The 18,914-nt window shown below is 43.2% G+C and overlaps 1 protein-coding gene across 5 annotated transcripts in view; it reads right to left on the reverse strand.

The window, feature by feature from the left end:
• Positions 1–795: 795 nt before the first annotated feature.
• Positions 796–18,914, reverse strand: part of LOC127550789 (tyrosine-protein phosphatase non-receptor type substrate 1-like) — a 76,290-nt gene continuing 58,171 nt past the window's right edge. For 4 of the 5 annotated variants that reach the window (XM_051979970.1, XM_051979972.1, XM_051979969.1 and 1 more), the window contains 4 exons: positions 16,173–16,277; positions 14,093–14,117; positions 9,519–9,558; positions 796–3,718 (listed from right to left, as the gene is read on the reverse strand). In XM_051979970.1, the coding sequence (XP_051835930.1) occupies positions 3,452–3,718; positions 9,519–9,558; positions 14,093–14,117; positions 16,173–16,277 (437 nt within the window). In that variant the 3' untranslated portion in view covers positions 796–3,451. Of the gene's footprint in view, positions 3,719–9,518; positions 9,559–12,718; positions 12,807–13,254; positions 13,351–14,092; positions 14,118–16,172; positions 16,278–18,914 lie in introns of those variants that run through there. The other variant, XM_051979973.1, reaches the window with a different exon arrangement.

Consider the following 18,914-nt stretch of genomic DNA (forward strand, 5'->3'; position numbering starts at 1 on the left):
CTCAGATGTGTACCTTGGAGATGGGCCCAACTGTGCTTCAGTATTCACATGAGCTCTGTCACTTCCTAGAATCTGATTTTTTTTTTTTTCTGGACGGCTACTCTCCCAACAATGCAGACCATACATACCCTTTGACTGTGAACATCCATTCTTTGTGAATTGCTGTGGCTGAAGTCAGTAGTGACAGTCTTCAAACTTAATCATTCCAAACAAGCACTGCCAAAATTTGGGATCTATGCTCAGCAAAATTCTATTTAGAATAAACAGCCCGATGAGAAAAAATTTAAATACCTTTTTAAAGAGCATATAAATTTCACCCATAGATGTGGGTAGAGCTTAGTCTTTACTTTCCCTAATGTTAGGTATCAAAATCAAGGCCCAAAGGTTGCAACAGGTAAAATGTGATCTAACCTTCAAGAACAAAATCAGTAAAATGCAGTCAGTAGGGAGCTGGTCCTCCAAAGTATATTCTGTTCATCACTGGCTCCTTCCTTTTCAGCTCAGTAGGATAACCCTGACTCCGTGCTCCCCTTCAGGAACCCAGAATCAAGTTCATGACACAATCAAGAATGGGGGGACATGGGCAAGCAATCATTCTGGGAGGGGTCTCATAAAATGATAGGATTATAAAACATTACTGAAGACTTTGAAAGTGGTAGAATGGAAACTACTTGACAATAGGGACCATTTCTTTTCTGTATTGAACATGGTAGGCAATAACATTAAGATCATTCTGTACGAGTCTCAGGAACCACTTAGACCATAAGCATTAAGGATACAGACACAGACAATAGATGATTTTTTTCAACTTTTCAAATTATTATTTCCCGGAAATCTTTATTACAAAAATATTTTGCAAGCCAAAAAAGTTTAAGAAGCAAGTATATACAAATCGGGGCCTGGCTCCTTTCCGGTGTTTTTCAAAGAAAGCCTGGACACTACATTTCTTCTCAGATTTCTATTTCTTCCTCACCTAAGTGCCATCATACTGTCTCCGCACAGATCTCTCTCAAAGAAGCTGAGCTGCAGCTAACGTTCCCTGCTTGCCTTTGGCGTTTTCCATCCTTCCCTCCCCCCAATACCACCCCTTGCCCCGATAAAAGACACACACACAAAAATGATGGCACCAAGAGAACAAGAGAGTTTGAGAATGTTCTCAAAAACTACGGTGTTTCCACTGAAGGAAGCTACATGGGGATGAGGGAGGCAGTTTGCGAGCCAACGGTTTCGGGTTCCGGAAGGGCCTATGTGGGACGAGGGATGATTTCACAGATGTTCCTGGCTGGTGGCTGGTTAAAACAAACCCCACAGAGGACACCGACTGCAGCAACAATTACAGCGGCGCCTGCATTTCATCAGACACTTTCTTGACTTCTTCACGCGCCAGGCAGCACGAGGCTTGGGCCGGGAACCCAGCCTTGCCCCCCAACCACCTTGTTAGTGCCCAGGACAGAAAACGTTCCGAGAACGGTCTCGCTCCGGGCTCAAGCTCTCCTTAGGCCACTGCTTTTGTTTCTGACTCACCTAGCCAAGAATTCTGGGCAGAGTTCTTGAACCCTGGGAGAATGAGGAAATTTGCATTTAGCTGGAAAAAGAGTGAACAGTTAATGTGTCAGCACAGTCCAAACAGGTCATGCAACGTCTGCTCTCCCTGGATTCCTGGCTCCGCGGCCCCTCACCCCATCAGCCTTCCATCTAGAAGATCTGTTTCACAGTCTGAATGACAGGATGGTAATTGGTGTCACTGCTGGAAAAGCAGGAGAAGCCATTAGCCCACGCCACAGCTTTGGAGACGGAGGATGAGGGAGGAGCCGAGACTGGCTTCAATGACCTCCAGTGACTCCGCTTCTCGGGCTGTCCGGCGGAAACAGCAGGGGATGTCCCGGAGAAGACAGGTGGGGCTGGCTCTTTAGCTGCTCCTGCCAGAAGGATATAATTCACCTGGACTCCAGAATCATAAAGTGCTTGATAGAGTTTGGTAGCAAATCTTCTCATTTCATTTTACAGGTGGAGAAACTGAGGCACCAGGCTAAGGGACTCTTTGAGGGCCATGTAGTAAGTTAGTGTGGGAGCTGGGTGGGATCTTGGTTTGGGCATTTTCAGGCAGGCTATGCACTAGCTCACACACAATGCTCCCACTCCCCATCCCCCAATTGCTGAAGATGTTGTCTCAGTAGCTCTGCTTATGGTAAAGGCTAAGGTTAGCAGAACTATCAGCCATAGGGCACTTGCTCCGTCCCACTAAAGTCATTTTCACCAATTTAATCACATTCAGATAGCCCCCAAGGAATAGCTGGACTGTGGCTATCTGCCCAATAATCTTCTGGTAACTGTATAGAATTCTGTTTCTGCTTCAAGAAAACTCAACCTGAACAGCAAAGGATAAACCTTCCTACACCCTGTAATACTCGACCATGTGCAACACAGGACTTTAACACATGACAAAGAGCCAATATAATGCTTAAAAGGAAAAAAAAAACCACAGATCAAATTTTCTAACACCTTGGTTTCAAGATTGCACATTTCACATTTCTTAATAATTTACAGGAGTAAACAGCAGCGAGACATTGCTGTGTTAGTGTGGGCTGGAAGCAAAATTCAGGTCTAGAAATGAGAGGTGTGTCTGTATGGAGTTACAGCTGGGACAACTGAGTTTGGGGGAGGGTTGTCCAGGGGAGAGTCAAGTCCCAAGCGACCCTTGGTGTAAGTAGGTGTTCTGAGTCCCTCTGAAGGTCTACCTCTCCAAGTCTGTGCTGGGATGGGAGTAGGGGAGCAGAGAAGCCTGACTATCACCCCTAGCCAAGTCCCTCCGAACAGGTCACCCAGATAGTTGTCTCTCCAGCCTCTCTGCAGATAGGATTCTAGCATCTGGAGAATTTTCTCCTAGAGCCTTGCAGTCGCAGGTAGGTTGGGGGAAGAAAGAGTAGGCTTTTCCTTCATATTTTGCCCTGGAAGAACATAGCTGAGGGGACACTGGAGTCAGTGACTGTGTTACTGAAAAGCCATGAAGGTGATCTGTCTAAAGAGCATGTCCCGGGCCCAGCAGGACAAGCTGGGCCGGGCAGGAAGGGAACTTGTGCCCCCAGGCCATTAGGAAGTCACCACAGCGGGGAGAGGCAGCAATTCCCCAGATTTTTGTTCCTTTGCTCGACCCTAGTTTGCAATGTCACCCTCCGCATTTGGGAATGTTAGAAACGTAGCTTGCCCCAAAGCCCTTGGTTCCTCGGTGGAAGTGCACACCAAGCTCGCGAGTTAGCGCGCGGTGGAGAGCAGTGGGGGCCGTCCTCCCCCTCATCGATGGGTCCCAAAGGACGCAGCCTTCGCGGCGAGCAGAGATTGGCGGGCACTTCCACCGCACTTCCCGGGGGACGATGCCGCCAACTTCGGAGAGCCCAGCAAGAGCCTCCCGATCTTCCGCCGCCGCGGGAAACCAGCAACCCAGAAGCGGCGTTCACTTCCTTTGGACTTGGACACTGGCGTACTCTGAATATGACTCTTCGGGCCTGGTCGTGGGCTTCTTGGACGATCGATTCAGGTGGACCATGTCCAGGTCTGCGTAGGTGAGGGTGTCCTCCCGCTGGGGGGACGGGCCCGTCTGGATGCTGGCGTACTCAGTCTGGCTGTTGGTCTCCACCGGCCGCGGAGCGCTCTTCTTCCCTCTGGGCAGGTTCAGATCTGCATAGGTAATGTCATTGTTGATATCATTTGCCTCCTGGATCTGGATGAGAGAGTACCAGAGAACCCGTCAATGCCCTTAGAAGCTGCTACAGACTGTCTAACCCAAGCGTCTCCTTTCCTGAGAAGGAAACGGCCCGGGGGTGGAAGGGAAAAAGTGGGGGAGGAGAGTAATTTGTTCAAGCTCTTATGGCTAGTGAGTAGTTGAGCGGGAGCTTGAGCGCCTATCTTTTGACTTAACGCTATGGTTCTTCCTCCTCTTATGGAAAGCACTGAAGTTTGAGAAAATAGCTAGGGATTAGAAGTCAGCAAACAGTGTCCGAGCAGAAATAAGCTTGTCAAACAGCAAGTCCTTTCTGAGGCGGACTTGCCGATCTTCTAGCTTTGTGTCCTAGGGACATACCCCAACTACTGCTCCTCCCTTTAAGCTGCGAGTGACAAATGGACCCCTTTGTTGGCTATAATACGGTAATAGAGGATTCGTCTTATTACAGAACTTTGGTTTGTCCGCACCGAGCTCAGCTGACTCATTCGTTTATGGGAAACGTATCCTAATAACATCTGATCCTGAAAGCAAACTGCTATCTGGTAATAGGAATCCTATGGGAATTGAATAGCTGAACTTGGTACAGGTGATGAATCTAGCTCACACTTATGCAAGATGTTGGCAACTGGTCCCATCACTTCCTGGCAAATAGAAGGAGAAGAAATGGAAACAGTGTCAGATTTTATATTCTTAGGTTCAAAGACCACTGTGGATAATGACTTAAGCAATGAAATTAAAAGATGCTTGCTACTTGGAAAGAAAACTATGGTGAATCTGGACAGCATACTAAAAAGCAGAGACATCACCTTGCCAACAAAGTCCATCTAGTCAAAGCCCTGGTCTCTCCAGTAGCAGTGTATGGCTGTGAGAAAAACTGAGAGCTGCATTTTCAAATTGTGGTGCTGGAAAAGACTTCTGAAGTCCCTTGGACAGCAAGGAGTTCAAACCAGTCAATATTTAAAGAAAATGATGCAGGCTATTTACTGGAAGGTCAAATACTAAAGCTGAAGCTTAAATACTCTGGTCACATAATGAGAAGATGAGACTCATTAGGAAAGATCCTGATGCTGGGAAAGATGGAAAGCAAAAGGACAAAGGATGAGATAAAAAATGTCATGAAAAGTAGACTTCTAGAGATGGTGGAGGATAGAAGGCCTGTCATGCTAAGATTTTTGGATCATGAAGAGTCAGATATGATTGAATGACGATCAACAATAAAGAGCCAAAAGGGACCATAGAACATAGACTGTCAGAAACTGCAGGAAATCACAGAAACTACAAATTTTTAAAGCTGGAAAGGAATCCCAGAGAAGCAGCTAAATGTAGTATAGTGGGATAGAGAACTGGACCTGGAGTTAGCAAGTCCAGAGTTCAAATTCTGCCTCAGGTTCTTACTAACTAATCACTTATGTGGGCAAATCAGTTAATATCTCAACCTCAATTTTCTCATCTATAGAATAGTACCTACTACACAGAGTTGTAAGGCTTTGCAAACTTTAAAGTGCTATATAAATACTTGTTATTATTAGCTATTATTGTTAGAGTTATTTAACAATAATCTAGTCCAACTCACCCAAAGGAATTCCTACTAACATACCCAACATGTAGTCACCCAATCTCTACTTGAAGACTTCCAGTGTGGGAAAACCCATCTTTTCCTGAGGCAGCCCATGCTATTTCTGGGCAACTCTCATTTTTAGGATGTTTTTCTTACATCTAGCCTAAATTGACCTCTTTGCAATTTCTATCTATGTCTTGCTCTGAGATCAAATAGTACAAGTCCAAATTTGTTCCAAACAAAAGGCTTTCAAATACCTGAAGACCCTTCCTTTGAATTGGAGATTCCCAACTGAACCTCATGACATAGACTCAAGGACATCTCCATCTTGGTTGCTTCCTCTGGACATACTCCAGATTATCTACAACTTCCTTGTACTTTGATGCTCAGAAATATACACTGCAAATGTGGAAAGGCCAGGGCCCAGTGCAGAAGGATCATCATCTCTGCCTCCTTCTATGTAGCCCAAGATGATGTTAGCTTTTGGGGCTGCCACATTATTCTGTTGACTTCTTGCAGCTCATTAAAACCTCAGATCTTTTTCAGATGAGCTACTAATTAGCCAATCCTCTAGATTAAATAGCTGTGAACCTGACTGTAAGTCAAAGATACCTCTTTATTTTTCTTGGATTTGTCTTTCCTGAATTTTGTCTGATTACGTTTTATCCCTGATGCTCTAGTTTGTCAAGATCTTTTGAGATTCTGATTTTGTCATCCAGTGCTCAAATAGAAACAGGGGCCATTAAGGATCCGTGCAGGTCATAACACTAATTAGAAAGCTACATTTTAAAAGTTGTTATTTGGTAATGGTTTGGTCATGCATACTTATTGTGTATCTAATTTATATTTTACTATATTTAACATTTACTGGTCATCCTGCCATCTGGGGGAGGAGGTGGGGAGAAGGAGGGGAAAAATTGGAACAAGAGGTTTGGCAATTGTCAATGCTGTAAAGTTACCCATACATATAACCTGTAAATAAAAGACTATTAAAATAAAAAAAATGTTATTTGGTTGTGTCTGATTCTTTATGATCCCATTTGGAGTTTTCTTGGCAAGGACACCAGTTTGCCATTTCCTTCTCCAGCTCCTTTTACAGATTCTGAGGCAAACAGGGTTAAGTGACTTGCCTGGGGTTACAGCTAGTAAAGTCAGAGGCCAGATTTGACCTCAGAAAGATGAGTCTTCTTGCTCTAGATCTGGTACTCCATTGCACCCCCCAGCTGCTCTGTGTTAAAAATGATCTGTTTTCTATTATATTTCAATTTTGCCAAATATTTCCCAATTACATTTTAATCTGGTTCAGGCTCCACTCAACTCATTATGGGCTCATGCCATGTGTTTGAGATCTCTAGTCTAATCTACCAGCATCCATGTTTTCTATAAGAACACAACATGATATTTTATCAAATGCTTTGCTAAAACCTAGGTAAACCACATATGCAGCATTCCTCTGATCTACTAGCTTAGCAACGGTGTCAAAAAAAGGAAATGAGGTTAGTCTGGCATGACCTACCTGCCTATGAGCCATGCTGGCTCTTTGTAATGACTGCTTCCTTTGCTAGATGTTCACTGACCAGCTCTTTGGTGATTCATTAGAGAATTTTACCTCTGAAACTGAAGTCACCGGTATATAGTTTGTAGCCTTATCATTCCTTTTCTTTTTTTTTTTTTAATTGGGACATTAGCCCTTCTCCAGTCCTGCAGGACTTTTCCAATTTTCCACCTTCTTTCAAAGATCACCAACAGTGATTCAGCAATTGCACCTGTCAGTTCTCTTAGTGGCCAAAGATATAGTTCAATGGGGCCAGATACCTTGAATTCATCAAGGGCAGCTGGGATTGGGGGCAGGGAGGGAGCAAGAGGAAGGAAAGGGAAGCTCTTTTACTCTCTCCTCACTTATTTGGACATGAATTTCCTGGTGCCATTTTTATTCTGTCATTTTTAGTACAAAGAGCATCCTCCATTTTAGAGAATACAAGAGAGAAATAAAAGAATTGAACAGCTCTCTCTGCTTGTTCTTTATTATTGCCCTATCTGCTCTAAACAACAACCTTACCCCTCCTTTGATCTTCTATTTTTTCCCCAAATAGATAAAAACTCCCACTTTTATTGACTTTTGCTTCTTTGCTAAACTCAGTTCCTTCTGAGCTTTGGCACTTCTGATCCTATTTTACCAGGACTATACTACGCCATCCTCTGCCATCTCTTGTTCCTTCCATTTTCTATACATATCTTTAGTGATAACTGTTTTTATTTTTAACATTCATATTTAAAAAATTTTAAATTCCAAATTCTTTCCCTCCTGTTCCACCCCACTCATTGAGAAAGCAGGTAATATGATGTGAAGCCATGAAAAACATATTTCCGCATTAATCATATACATACATATCTTTAAAAAACTCTATTTGGTGACTTCCTAATGGATCTTTGCCATCTCTCCTGTGGTGGGTTTCCTCTGTAAAATTTTAGTCCATGAGATACTACCTATTACTCCTCTGAATGTTGCTTTATTAAAATCTAAGATGCATATCAGACAGAATCTCAGCAGTCATCCCATCCTAGGCAGACACTTTACAAAGGAGACCTGAGGAGGAAAAGTTCTTCACTCTATAAAACAAGGCAGCAGCATAGTGGAGACTTTAAGGTGGGTCTCATTCTTACTGGGAATGTTCTTTCTACAGGTCTCTTAATAAAAGAATCATGAATTTGAAAGAGAGACTCCTTTCCAGTTAGTAATTATCCTTGCTCAAGGGGAACCAATGTCATGACTGGTGAACTAAAACCATTGTTGCCTGTTGTCTGTTGCCTGTTGTATGTTGTGTTTTTGATGAAAAAAACAGAATACTATGTTGCAGGGATTCCAGATCTGTGCTTTTACCAGCACCAAATTCATTGCCAAGATTAAACATAAATTTAGGTGAGGATGGAGAATGTCAAGCATGATCTGAACTCTTGCACTGTAACCTCATGGACAGACCCAAGAGCTGTAATAACCTCAGTCGTAATATATCTGGATTAAATAATATCCATAGTGAGGAAGGCCAGCTAACCGTCATCAATGGGGGGAAACTAGAAAGATTTCTGAAGGAACTGGGCTCTAGAAAGGGTAATTATACACAATCTCACAACTGCAGAAACAAAAAACTCTAGAAATAGCTTGGGTGAAATACTATCAAACAGAAGAAGGTATCACAGTGGAAAGGATGTGGAAGTTAGAAGATCTGGGTTCAAATTCTGACTTGGACCATTATTAACTGGGTGATCCCAAGAAATTAACATGATCTTTCTAGGTGGATCTCAGTTTCCCAAATTATAAAATAAGAACCATAACCTTCAACATCTACTTCAGAGAATGGGAATAAGGCATAGGTACAGTGGATGGAGCACTGACTCTGGAGCTAAGAGGACTTGAGTTCAAAGTGTCTCAGATACTTATTAATGGTAGGAACATGAGCAAAACATTTAACCTCAGTTTTCTTGATTATGAAATGGGGATAACAGTAGTACCTACCTCTCAGGCTTATTGTGAAGAGTGAATGACATATTTGTAAAGAATTTAGCACAGTGCATGGAACATAGTAAAGAGCTATAAAAATGTAAATTGTTATTGTTGTGACTTTAAGCCTTGAAGTGATAAGAAATGTGAATTATCTTAACTTCCTGCTTATCCAGAGAGTCAAATGTAGAGTCTGAATAGAATTTGGATGCTATTTACTGAATTGAATCTGGATTCCAAAGCAATTACAAGCACAATGTGTGACCCAGATTTCTTTTTCTGTCATTTTAAGCCATCAAGGATATGGATAACGGGAAAAGAAGGAGGGTCAATCATGTGCCAGAAATGATGGGTAAAAGACTGGCAGCTTACACGCACTACCTTGGTTTACATGAAATATTAAAAAGCTACCCAAAAAGGGCCTCCACTGGGAGAATCCTCTTGGGAAGATTTCTAGGAGGACAGGGACAAGAAAGGCACAAAATGAAGAGGTGTGGCTGGACCTCTGCCCAGGAAGTCTATCATTCAAGGGCAGATCGGTCTGAGGGGGCAAACTTCCCAAGGGCTAAGACAGAGAAGCCGCAGCCCTCTTGTCTTGGTGTTCACAGCACAGTAACTAGATTCCCTCTTCCCCAACCTCTGCTGCTCCCAGCCAGCATTCATTTTCAGCCTGGCTCCTTTTACAAAATTTCTGTCACTGAATTCTTCCAGAAATGAGCCTCGGGAAGCAGTGTACATACCTGGCTTAGGTCTCGGGCATTTTTTTCCGGCTCATGTAATCTAGAAGAGAAGGCCAAGAAGGGATACATCAGATAAATCAGAAAAACGGCTTCGTTTTGTGGTTAGAAACCGGTGACATAGCTCACTTTAATGGATGCTATTCAAGGACAGTGACCCCCATGGGTCCAAACTAAGACATCCTGTGCCCTCGGTGCCCACGCGACGGAGTGTCATGGAAAGAACGTGGGCCTGAGGAGGAGCCCTGCTTCCTAGCTACGTGATAGGGATGAATCTCCCCCACCTTATTAAGCCTCAGCTTCCTGACTCTGTAAAAGAGGATAATAACACACTGCTCGCAGAGCCCCTGGGAGAAAGTCCCTTTGTAACATTAAGGTAACAGAACCGAGGCTGTGCTCCTCCTCAGATCTACCAGAGGAGCAGCTTGGAGTAGAAAGAGCATTATCAGCCCCAATCCTTTCTAGCCATGTGAATTTTTACGTCCCTGAGCCTCAGCTTCCCCCTCTGTAAAATGGGGATGGAGATGTATTATCTAGCCAAGGAAAGCACTGTAGAAACTGGCAAACACTTTAGAAATGCTGTGATTCTGCCTGGGTGTGATTGATTTTCAAGCTTGAACCTCGAGGTCCAAGGGACAACAGACTGGATATTATCAGTGTTAAGCAACAGGGTCTGTCCACAAAAGTTAATCTTGGCTGTGACAGCGCATCAAGCTCAAGGAGCAATCACCGAGCATGACAAATCCCAGGTTTCCACAGAAACACTTCCCTCCTGGGGATGAGTCCCCCTGCCTGGAAGATCCTGAATCACAGAGCCCAATTAAATTACTGCTAATAGGAAGCTGAGGCTCAGAAAAATTAAGTGTCCTTCCTGAGCTCACAGAGCTGTCAGCCAAAGGCCTGGCCTGAAACCCCCAGCTTTCCACTCCAAGGCCAGCGATCCTTCTCCAACACCGGACTCCCTCCCCGGAGTAAGCAGGAGACTCGCCATTTGTCTTCTAACTTGCAGCTACATGTGTGTTCCTGGCTTTTCCATCCTAGGAGACTCCAGCTTCCTTTAAGGCAAGGACCATGACTTACTCATCTTGGCATTTCCCAGCATCTCTAGAGCAAAGCCTTAGGCGCAGGAGACACTTAATAAATGTTTGTTAAATGAGTGTTTATGTGCCTGAGCCCTGATAGATTATGGACAGCGTGCTCTGCCTCTCTATAAAGACACTGTAGCTCCATGGATGCGGCATTAACACTTAGAGCTGGTTTAAATAAAAATTATTTATTTTATTAAATAAATTAAATTTAAATAATTAAATAAAACAGATTAATTATTAAATAAAAAGATACTAACTAGCTGTGTGACACTAGGTCAGTCACTTAATTTCTCTGTGCCTTCATCTGTAAAATGGGGAAGGTGGTATTTGAACTCAATGGCCTGTAAAATCTGTTCTTGCTTTAAATCTCTGATCCTATAGAGCAAGTGTTCTTAACTTTTATTTTAAGTGTTCAGGAACTCCTTTGGCAGTCTGGTGAAAGTTATAGACCCTTTCTCAGAATAATAATTTTTAATACATAAAATAAATACACAGGATTACAAAGGAAATCAGTTGTATTGGATGGCTATAGTATAGATGACTTTGGAGAAATAGTTATCTTTGCATATACATGCATCTGAGTTCATGGACTTTCAAGGTATATAGAGTCCAGGTTAATCATCCCTGCTACAGAGTGAGAAATCCTACTGACAGATGTTTTGGATCTAACAGGGGAGCCTCCCAACTTGGCTGTTGGGCTATCTTGCTTTGAAGTTAAACACTGATAGACTTTGGAAGGAGATTTAGTTACTTTATGGGAAGTAAATATTAACCTTTACTCAAAATAATTCTGGAGTTGGCCATAAGAAAGAGCACCTGGAGAGGTTTCATTAGAATCCTACAGAAGGGTGTAAAACATGAACAATAATATCGGGGCTACTGTTCATTTCTTTGGGGAGAAAAAAATCAATCAACAAATGTTGTTAAGCATTTGGTGCAGGATGCTGTACTTGGTTTTACACACAAAATGAGATACAACCTCTGTCCTTTAGGAGCTCACAGTAAATAAGGGAAATACATAAAGCATGTAAGTACAAAGATCACTGATTCTCCAAGGACATGGGCACTGCAGCCAGGCCCCGATTAGTGCTAACAAGGCACCCTGTGAAATGGTCAGCTGAATTTAAGTTTGCACTGTTCTAAGTTATAATTATATAAAATAGGATGATTGGTTTCATCCCAATGGAAATATGCAATGTGGATTCAAAGAATTCAAGCACTTCAAGGGATTTGTCATTTACACTAATTGGGACCTAGTTGTATGGCTTTTGATCAAAAAGTCAGGGAGAGATGTGGGAATCATTAAGGAGAAGGCTATGACCTGGAGCAATCAGGGAAGGTTTCCCAAAGGAAGTGGACTTTGGAAGAGGAGGTTTCTATGGGGGAAAAGGGCATTTCAGAAGAGCGAGGAATGCTCAGGCAGTCCTGTGGAAGTGGCAAAAGCTCAGAGCATATTGAGGGATATAGGAACCAAATGGACCCTGGGGAACAGTGGGAGATAAGATCAGAAAGAGAGTATCAGTATTCCATAGCTAGAAGGGACCTCACAACCATCTAGTCCAGCCCCATCACAATACAGATGGGAAAACTGAAGCCTGGAGGAGTTACGGCTCATCCAAATTCACACAGGCCGTAGCAGCTGAGACAGAATTTGAATTCGGGTCTCGTTTTCATGGCTAATGCTTGTTCCACTATACCACGCTGAGCGGAATGTGAAAGGACTTGGAGGACAAGGTAAGCTGTCGGAGCTGTTACTGTAGGCAATGGGAGTTAAGTGGTGAAGAGACCTGATAAAAGGGGTGATTTAGGAAGATAAAATTGGATTTAAGAAAGTGAAAAATTATCTTATTAGGAATCTGAGTACAACCCTGAGCCTGGGATCAGGAAGACCTGAATTCAAATCCAGCCTCAGATAAAACATTTATTAGCTCAGAGACCAGGCAAGTTACTTAACTTTCCCCAGTTGTCTTCTCATCTGTCAAGTGGGGAAAATAACTGCGCTTACTTCCCAAGGTGGTTGTGAGGACCCAATTAGCTGATACATAAAGTGCTTTATAAATGCTAGCCATTGTTCAGTACTTGTTTGATAATAATAAAAATTTAAAAAAAACCCATTTGTTAAGCATCTACTTACTGTAGGTCAGGCGCTGTACTAAGCACTTTATCATTAATTATTAGCTCATTTGGAATCCTTACAACAAACCTGGAAAGCAAGTGCTACTATTAGGCCCAATTGACAGATGATGAAGAAACTGAGGCAAATAGGGTTAAGTAACTTGCTGGAGACACACGACTAGTAAATTATCAGAAGCTGAATTTGAATTCAGATCTTCTTGATGCTAAGCCTGGAGCTGTATTTACTGTGCCGCTTAGCTGCCCTGCTAGGGACATTTAATTATGTTATATTAATCACAAGTTAGATCCGAACCCCTCTATTTGGTATTTAAAGCCCTTCCCCATTTGGCCGTCCCACCTTTCCAGCTGTTCTAGGCCTCCCCCCATGCCCACCCCCACAAATCCGGGCATCCAGGGACGAGCCCGCCCTTTCTCCATCTTGGAAGGAATCCTCTCCTTCCTTCCTCTGGCCTTCAGGCAGCCCTTGCTGACCCTGGGGCTCTACTCCTCTCCCACACTATCCAGCTCCTCCGTACCTGGTGGTCTGCGGGCTTCTCCCCTTGAGACTGCAAGCCTCTGGAGGGCAGGCACTGTGTGGCCTTTCTTTGTATCCTTGATACGTAGCAGAGTGCCTGGCACACAGTTCGGAGAGTTTAGAGCCTGCATTATGGCACGGTGCTAGGAACAGAGCATTTCAGCCACCCAGGGGTTATTCTCTTTTAAATATCTGCCAGGAGACCGCTCTGTGCCTCTGCGCTCTCGTCAGTGGATGGCAGGCCCCCAGCACGGGAAGACCCTTCTCCACTGTGTCCGTGCTGCTCCTCCCCACAGTGGCCACCCTCTGGCCTGACTTAGGCCGCCCTCGGCCTACCCCTGGGCCCACCGGGGCTCCCTTCTAGCCTGCCTGGCACACAGGACGTGCCCAGGAAGTTCTTGTTGTCTGACTGACTCCCTGGCCTGGCACAGCCTTCCAGAACCCAGAATCCCTTCCCTGCTCCGATGAGATGGGCGTCAGGGAAGGCGACCAAAACAGGGGGGGGTTTCGTAACAAAACCGAGCACGAGGTGGGAAGGCAGTAAGTGTAATTCCACGTGTGGCCTTGGGTTGCCAAATGCTTTTCTTTTTTCCCCTCCATCTGTTATTCTATCAGTACAGAGTCCTCCCAGGGAGGAACATAATACAAAGGCAGACCGGCATCTTCGGGTCCTGCAGAGTTGCTCAGGAGCACAGAGAAATTAAGGGAATGGTCCCAGATTACACAGTCAGGAAAAGTCAGAAGCAAGATTAGAACTTCCCTTCCACAGACCCAACTTCATTTACTTAAGAAAACAAAATCAAACTCAATCCCCACTTCCCCCTCTACCTTGTACTTACCTTGTAGAAGAAGTCGAACCTTTTGCTGAAAGAAAAAAAAAAATCCATTCATTTACTATTCTTTAAAAGGTTCGATTCTTTTGACCTTCATGCAGGAGGCAGCAATGCTTCTCAATGCTTTCTAGAGAAACTTAGAAAAATAACCATATTTCTTTAAAGCCACACAAAGTTATTTTCTGGCAGTGAGAATGGCAAGAGAGGAAAAGGGAACCACTGTAAATTATGTGGAACATGTCTGCTGCCTTAGGTACAAAAGAAGGAGCAGGGGACCCTAGATTGGGACTCCCTGGCCTACTGTTTTGCTGCCCACACAACCTTGAGGAGAAAGAGCCAGGCCTGGAGTCAGAAAGACTCATCTTCCTGAGTTAAAATCTGTCCTCAGATGCTTACTAGCTGTGTGAACACTTAACTCTGTTTGCCTCAGTTTTCCCTTCTCTAAAATAAGGTGGAAAAGAAAACCAAGAATATTTTTTGGCAAGAAAACAATTGGGGTCACAAAAAATTGGACAAAACCAAAATGACAGAATAACTAAATAACAAAGGATAAAATTGTAGAATTAAGATCATCTAGTTTAACCCTGACATTTTCCAGATTGGGAAAATGAGCTTTAGAGATGTTAATTGACTTCTCCATGGCCTCACAGAGACTGATTAAAGACCACAGCATTTGAATCCAGATCTTTTTAACTATAAATCTATCACATTCTCTACCTTGCTAATTTGAATGATTGCATTTGCCAAAACTATAGATTCAATAATTAGAGTGATGTAGAATTTGGAATTAAAAAGGCCCAGGTCCTACTCCCAGCTCTGACCCTCACAGGCGACTTACTTTCACTTGTGGAGCCTCAGTTTCCCCATGTATGAAAATGAAGGTAATAATTGTTGCCCTATGCACGTAATAGAACTGTTGGGGGGACCAAATGACCACTCACTCAAGCCCTTGTGCGATGTAAGTGTGAGTTATCTATGTGATTAGGCTCAGATGCAGTCACCTCGGAACTTTCTCCTCCAGAGGCAGACCGCCAAGCGGTACAAGCTGCCAGGGGGAAGGGAACTTCCCGACCAGATGCCTCGTGTTCTGTGCGACTGACGCCCAGAGCTGGTCTCCGGGTGCACCTGCAGCTGCTTTTCCCTCCCTCGCCGTCCCTGTGCCCGCAGCCCGACTCGGCTGCAATCTGGGCTCACCGAACACGCTGCAGGCAGGAGCAGCATTCTGTTCCCTCCTCCCCGCTTTGCTGCACAGGCTGAAGCTCAGAGAGCTTTCGCAGCTGGTACATCTCCCTGGCCGGCCCCCGATCCCGACACTCTGACCCACCAGGTCCAGGGCTTCTCCCACTACGCCACACTGCCTCCAAGTAATAAATGAAATGGATCGCTGGGGTCAGAATGCCTCCCGAAAACTTAACATCCAAAGATGTGTTTGATAGGAACGGAGGAAATCTAGGGTCCCGAGACAAATGCCCAACCAAGATGAGACTGTGCAGGCCGCAACCCTCAGTCCGAGGAGTGGGACATCCTGCCATTCTGGGGAGCCGCGGCTGAACAGCCTGAGGGAAGAAACAAACTGTTTCTTCTCCTTCAGCCCCATTCCTGCTAAATGAGGGGAACTGGAGGAGATGACCTCTAAGGTCTTTTCTAGCTCTATACAAAGTTTATAACTTCCATCCCGACATAGGATTTCTAAATTTTCTTCTCTTCTATTTAAAGGGAAGTAGCTTCCAATGACAATCTAGGTTTCAATATTTCCTGTTTTATAACCTTTTCCTGGACTGATATTTTATGATTTGTTTTTTGGACTGTACTTGTTTCATCACCATAGGGAACTCCCAGTAGGGAAACTTCCTCTTCCAATGCAGATTGGCAATTTTTCTGCAACATATAATCTCAGAGAGCTACCCAGGGCCTCAGAGGCCAAGTTCTAAGATTATAATTGCCCAAAAATTGTTTATTTGCACTGATGGAAGGATGGAGGGGTTCCTCTCCAGGACTAGTCTGCACCAAGGAAATCAGAGATCCAGATTTTAAAAAGAAATCTATGATTTTGAACAGGGAAAATGAAAGAGGGTTTTGTACTTACCTTTTTTCTGTTTGGCTCGGATGAGGTAGATGGTGGCAATCAGCAGAGCTGCCAGCAAAATACACACTATACCCACTGCAATAAAGATGTTTTGGGATCCAGGCTCTGAAATGAGAAAGCTTGCAGGAATTACAGGAAGCAGGTGTTCCATGTATTTAAAAAGTAGAAAAAGAAAAAAGAAAGAAAAAAGAGATGCTTCTTATATTAAATAAGAGTCATTAAGCCTTAGCATCTGGATGTGTGTTTTCAGATGTTCTGAGATGCGTGGGCAGATTCAGTGGGCTAAGCACACATTCCTATACAGATGATGAAGAAGAAATGATGTAAATCTTCCAAGGGAATCACTTTATTTTTTAAGTCATCACTTTTTGAAAGAGACAATATTATATAGTGGATAGAGCTAGTCTCAGAGTAAGGAGGATCTGGATTCAAATCCTGCCTCTGACAAATACTAGCAATATGACTCTGGGGCAAATCATTGAAACTTTCAGTATTTCCAGGCAGCTCTCTGCATAATTGCAAAACAGGGGCCAACCTGCAATAACGGAAGGGGGTTTCTAGATCAATGAAATCATAAGTTTGGCTCCAAAAATAATTTAAAAAAAAATTTTTTTGCCATCCTAAGGCAAGTACCTCATCTCTCCACAAGCCTTAGTTTGTACAAGTGATCCCATCCTCTCCAGCCTTTTCCAACATACAACCTCAAATCACTTTCTCCCAATTTCAACCTGTCTTTATATACCACTTCTTTCCCTATTGCTTTCAGTATGCCCAAGTCTGACCCCCATCTTTGGAAAACTGTCACTAAATTCTTTTTTGTTGTTCAGTTTTATCTAATTCTTCATGACCCTTTTAGGGGTTTTCTTAGCAAAGATACGGGAGTGGTTTGCCATTTCCTTCTTCATATTTCTGCTTTCTGGGTAATTTCAGGAAAGAAGTTCTGCTATCTGTCTCTGATCATTCCCTCTCATTTTCTTTTTCTAGCTTATCATCCATATTCTACATACCTCTTAACTCTAAGTGTTCCTCAAGATTTTCTTCTCAGTCCTCTCTTTTCTCTCTATATTCTCTATCAGTAACTTTATTTGTGTCCAAGTTTAACTACCAACTATACCAATGACATATATTACCTCTCTCTCTATCTCCATCTTGGATTTCATATCCATCTCTACCTCTTTCTCCAAACCCAGTCTCTCCTCTGAGCTTTGGCACAATATCACCAATTGCCTACCAGACATTTAAATTGGATATCCCAGAGACATCTTTTTCTCTCCCAGGCAACCAGAATTAAGTAACCTGCCCAAGGTCACACAGCCAATAAGTATGAGGCTGGATTTAACACAGGATCTCCTAACTCGAGAGCTGGTACTGTATCTATTTGCTACCTTGCCTCTTCCCCCAGATATTTAAAATTCAACCTAAACTCAATCCCTTCATCCTTCCCCCCTTCTGAACTTTCTTACTTGTGTCTCAGATTCCTTTGTTCTCCCAGTGGCTCAGATCCTCACCCCCTAAGTCCCAATGTTACCAAATCCTGCCCCTTTCCCTTCCACATCTTTGACTCTTTCTCTCCATGTACAGTGAGCCTTATCCTCTCTTGCTTACATTATTATAGTTGCCTCTTAATGTATTTTCCTACCTCAAAGCTCTTGGTACTCTTTCCCCAATATTGTTGCCAGACTAATTTTCCTTAAGCACAGATATGATTGTGTCACTTCCCAATTTAATCAATTCCAATGGCTTCCTGTTGCCTCTAGGGTAGAATAGAAAGTCTTCTGTTTAGCTCTTAAAGTCTTTCACAACATAACCCAACCTATTTCTTTAACCTCCCTGAAACATACTCTCTTTTCTCCATTCTTCAAAATAGCCAACCTGGATTCCTCTGTTCCTCACACATAATACACCGTCTCCTCTCCATGCTTTGGTGAGAGCTGATCAACATGTGCCAAAGAATCTCCCTCTTCCTGTAAGGAAGCTCAAACAGCATTTACTGCATGAAACATTTTTTGATTCCCCCCAACTGTCAGTCCGGTCAGTCAGTACCTATTTTGTGCCGGGCACTGTGCCAAGTGCTAGGGACACAAAAAGAAGCAAAAGATGGTCCCTGCCTTCACAGAGTTAACAACACAATGGAAATGATAATAATAGCTAGCATCTCTAGTTTGCCTATTATGTGCCAGGCCCTGTGCTTTATAAACATTATCTCATATGATCCTCACAACAACTCTGGGAGGTATCATTATCTCCATTTTATAGTTACTGCGTGCGCTCTCTCTCAGACTCTCTTGTATTCTGTTTTGTCTGTTTTTATGTTTTTTATACTGCATATATTTATATATCTACTTGCTGCCTTCCCCCATTAGAATGTAAGCTGCATATAAGCTGCAATAACTGGCACACAGCAGGCACTTGGTAAATGCTTGTTGATTGACTAAGATCTCTTAAGGGAATTAATATTTGCACTCCAGATAAAGGATAATTTAAGCTTCCTGAGAATAGGGTCTGGGTTTTTTGTTTTGTTTTGTTTTGTATCTAATGTATATTACAGAACCTGATTTTTTTGTGTGCTTGTTCTTTTCACAGTAGCCCCAAACTGGATACTAAAGAAATGCCCACCTTCTTGAGAGTGGCTAAACAAATTATAGTATATGAGTATAATGGGATTAAAAGAGAAACAATTGCCTGGGGAAATTAAAGTTTTGTAACAAGTTTCTCTGAAAAAAGTTGCAATATTCCCAGCTC

Source organism: Antechinus flavipes, chromosome 2 (assembly GCF_016432865.1).
Source record: "Antechinus flavipes isolate AdamAnt ecotype Samford, QLD, Australia chromosome 2, AdamAnt_v2, whole genome shotgun sequence".
NCBI lineage: Eukaryota > Metazoa > Chordata > Mammalia > Dasyuromorphia > Dasyuridae > Antechinus > Antechinus flavipes.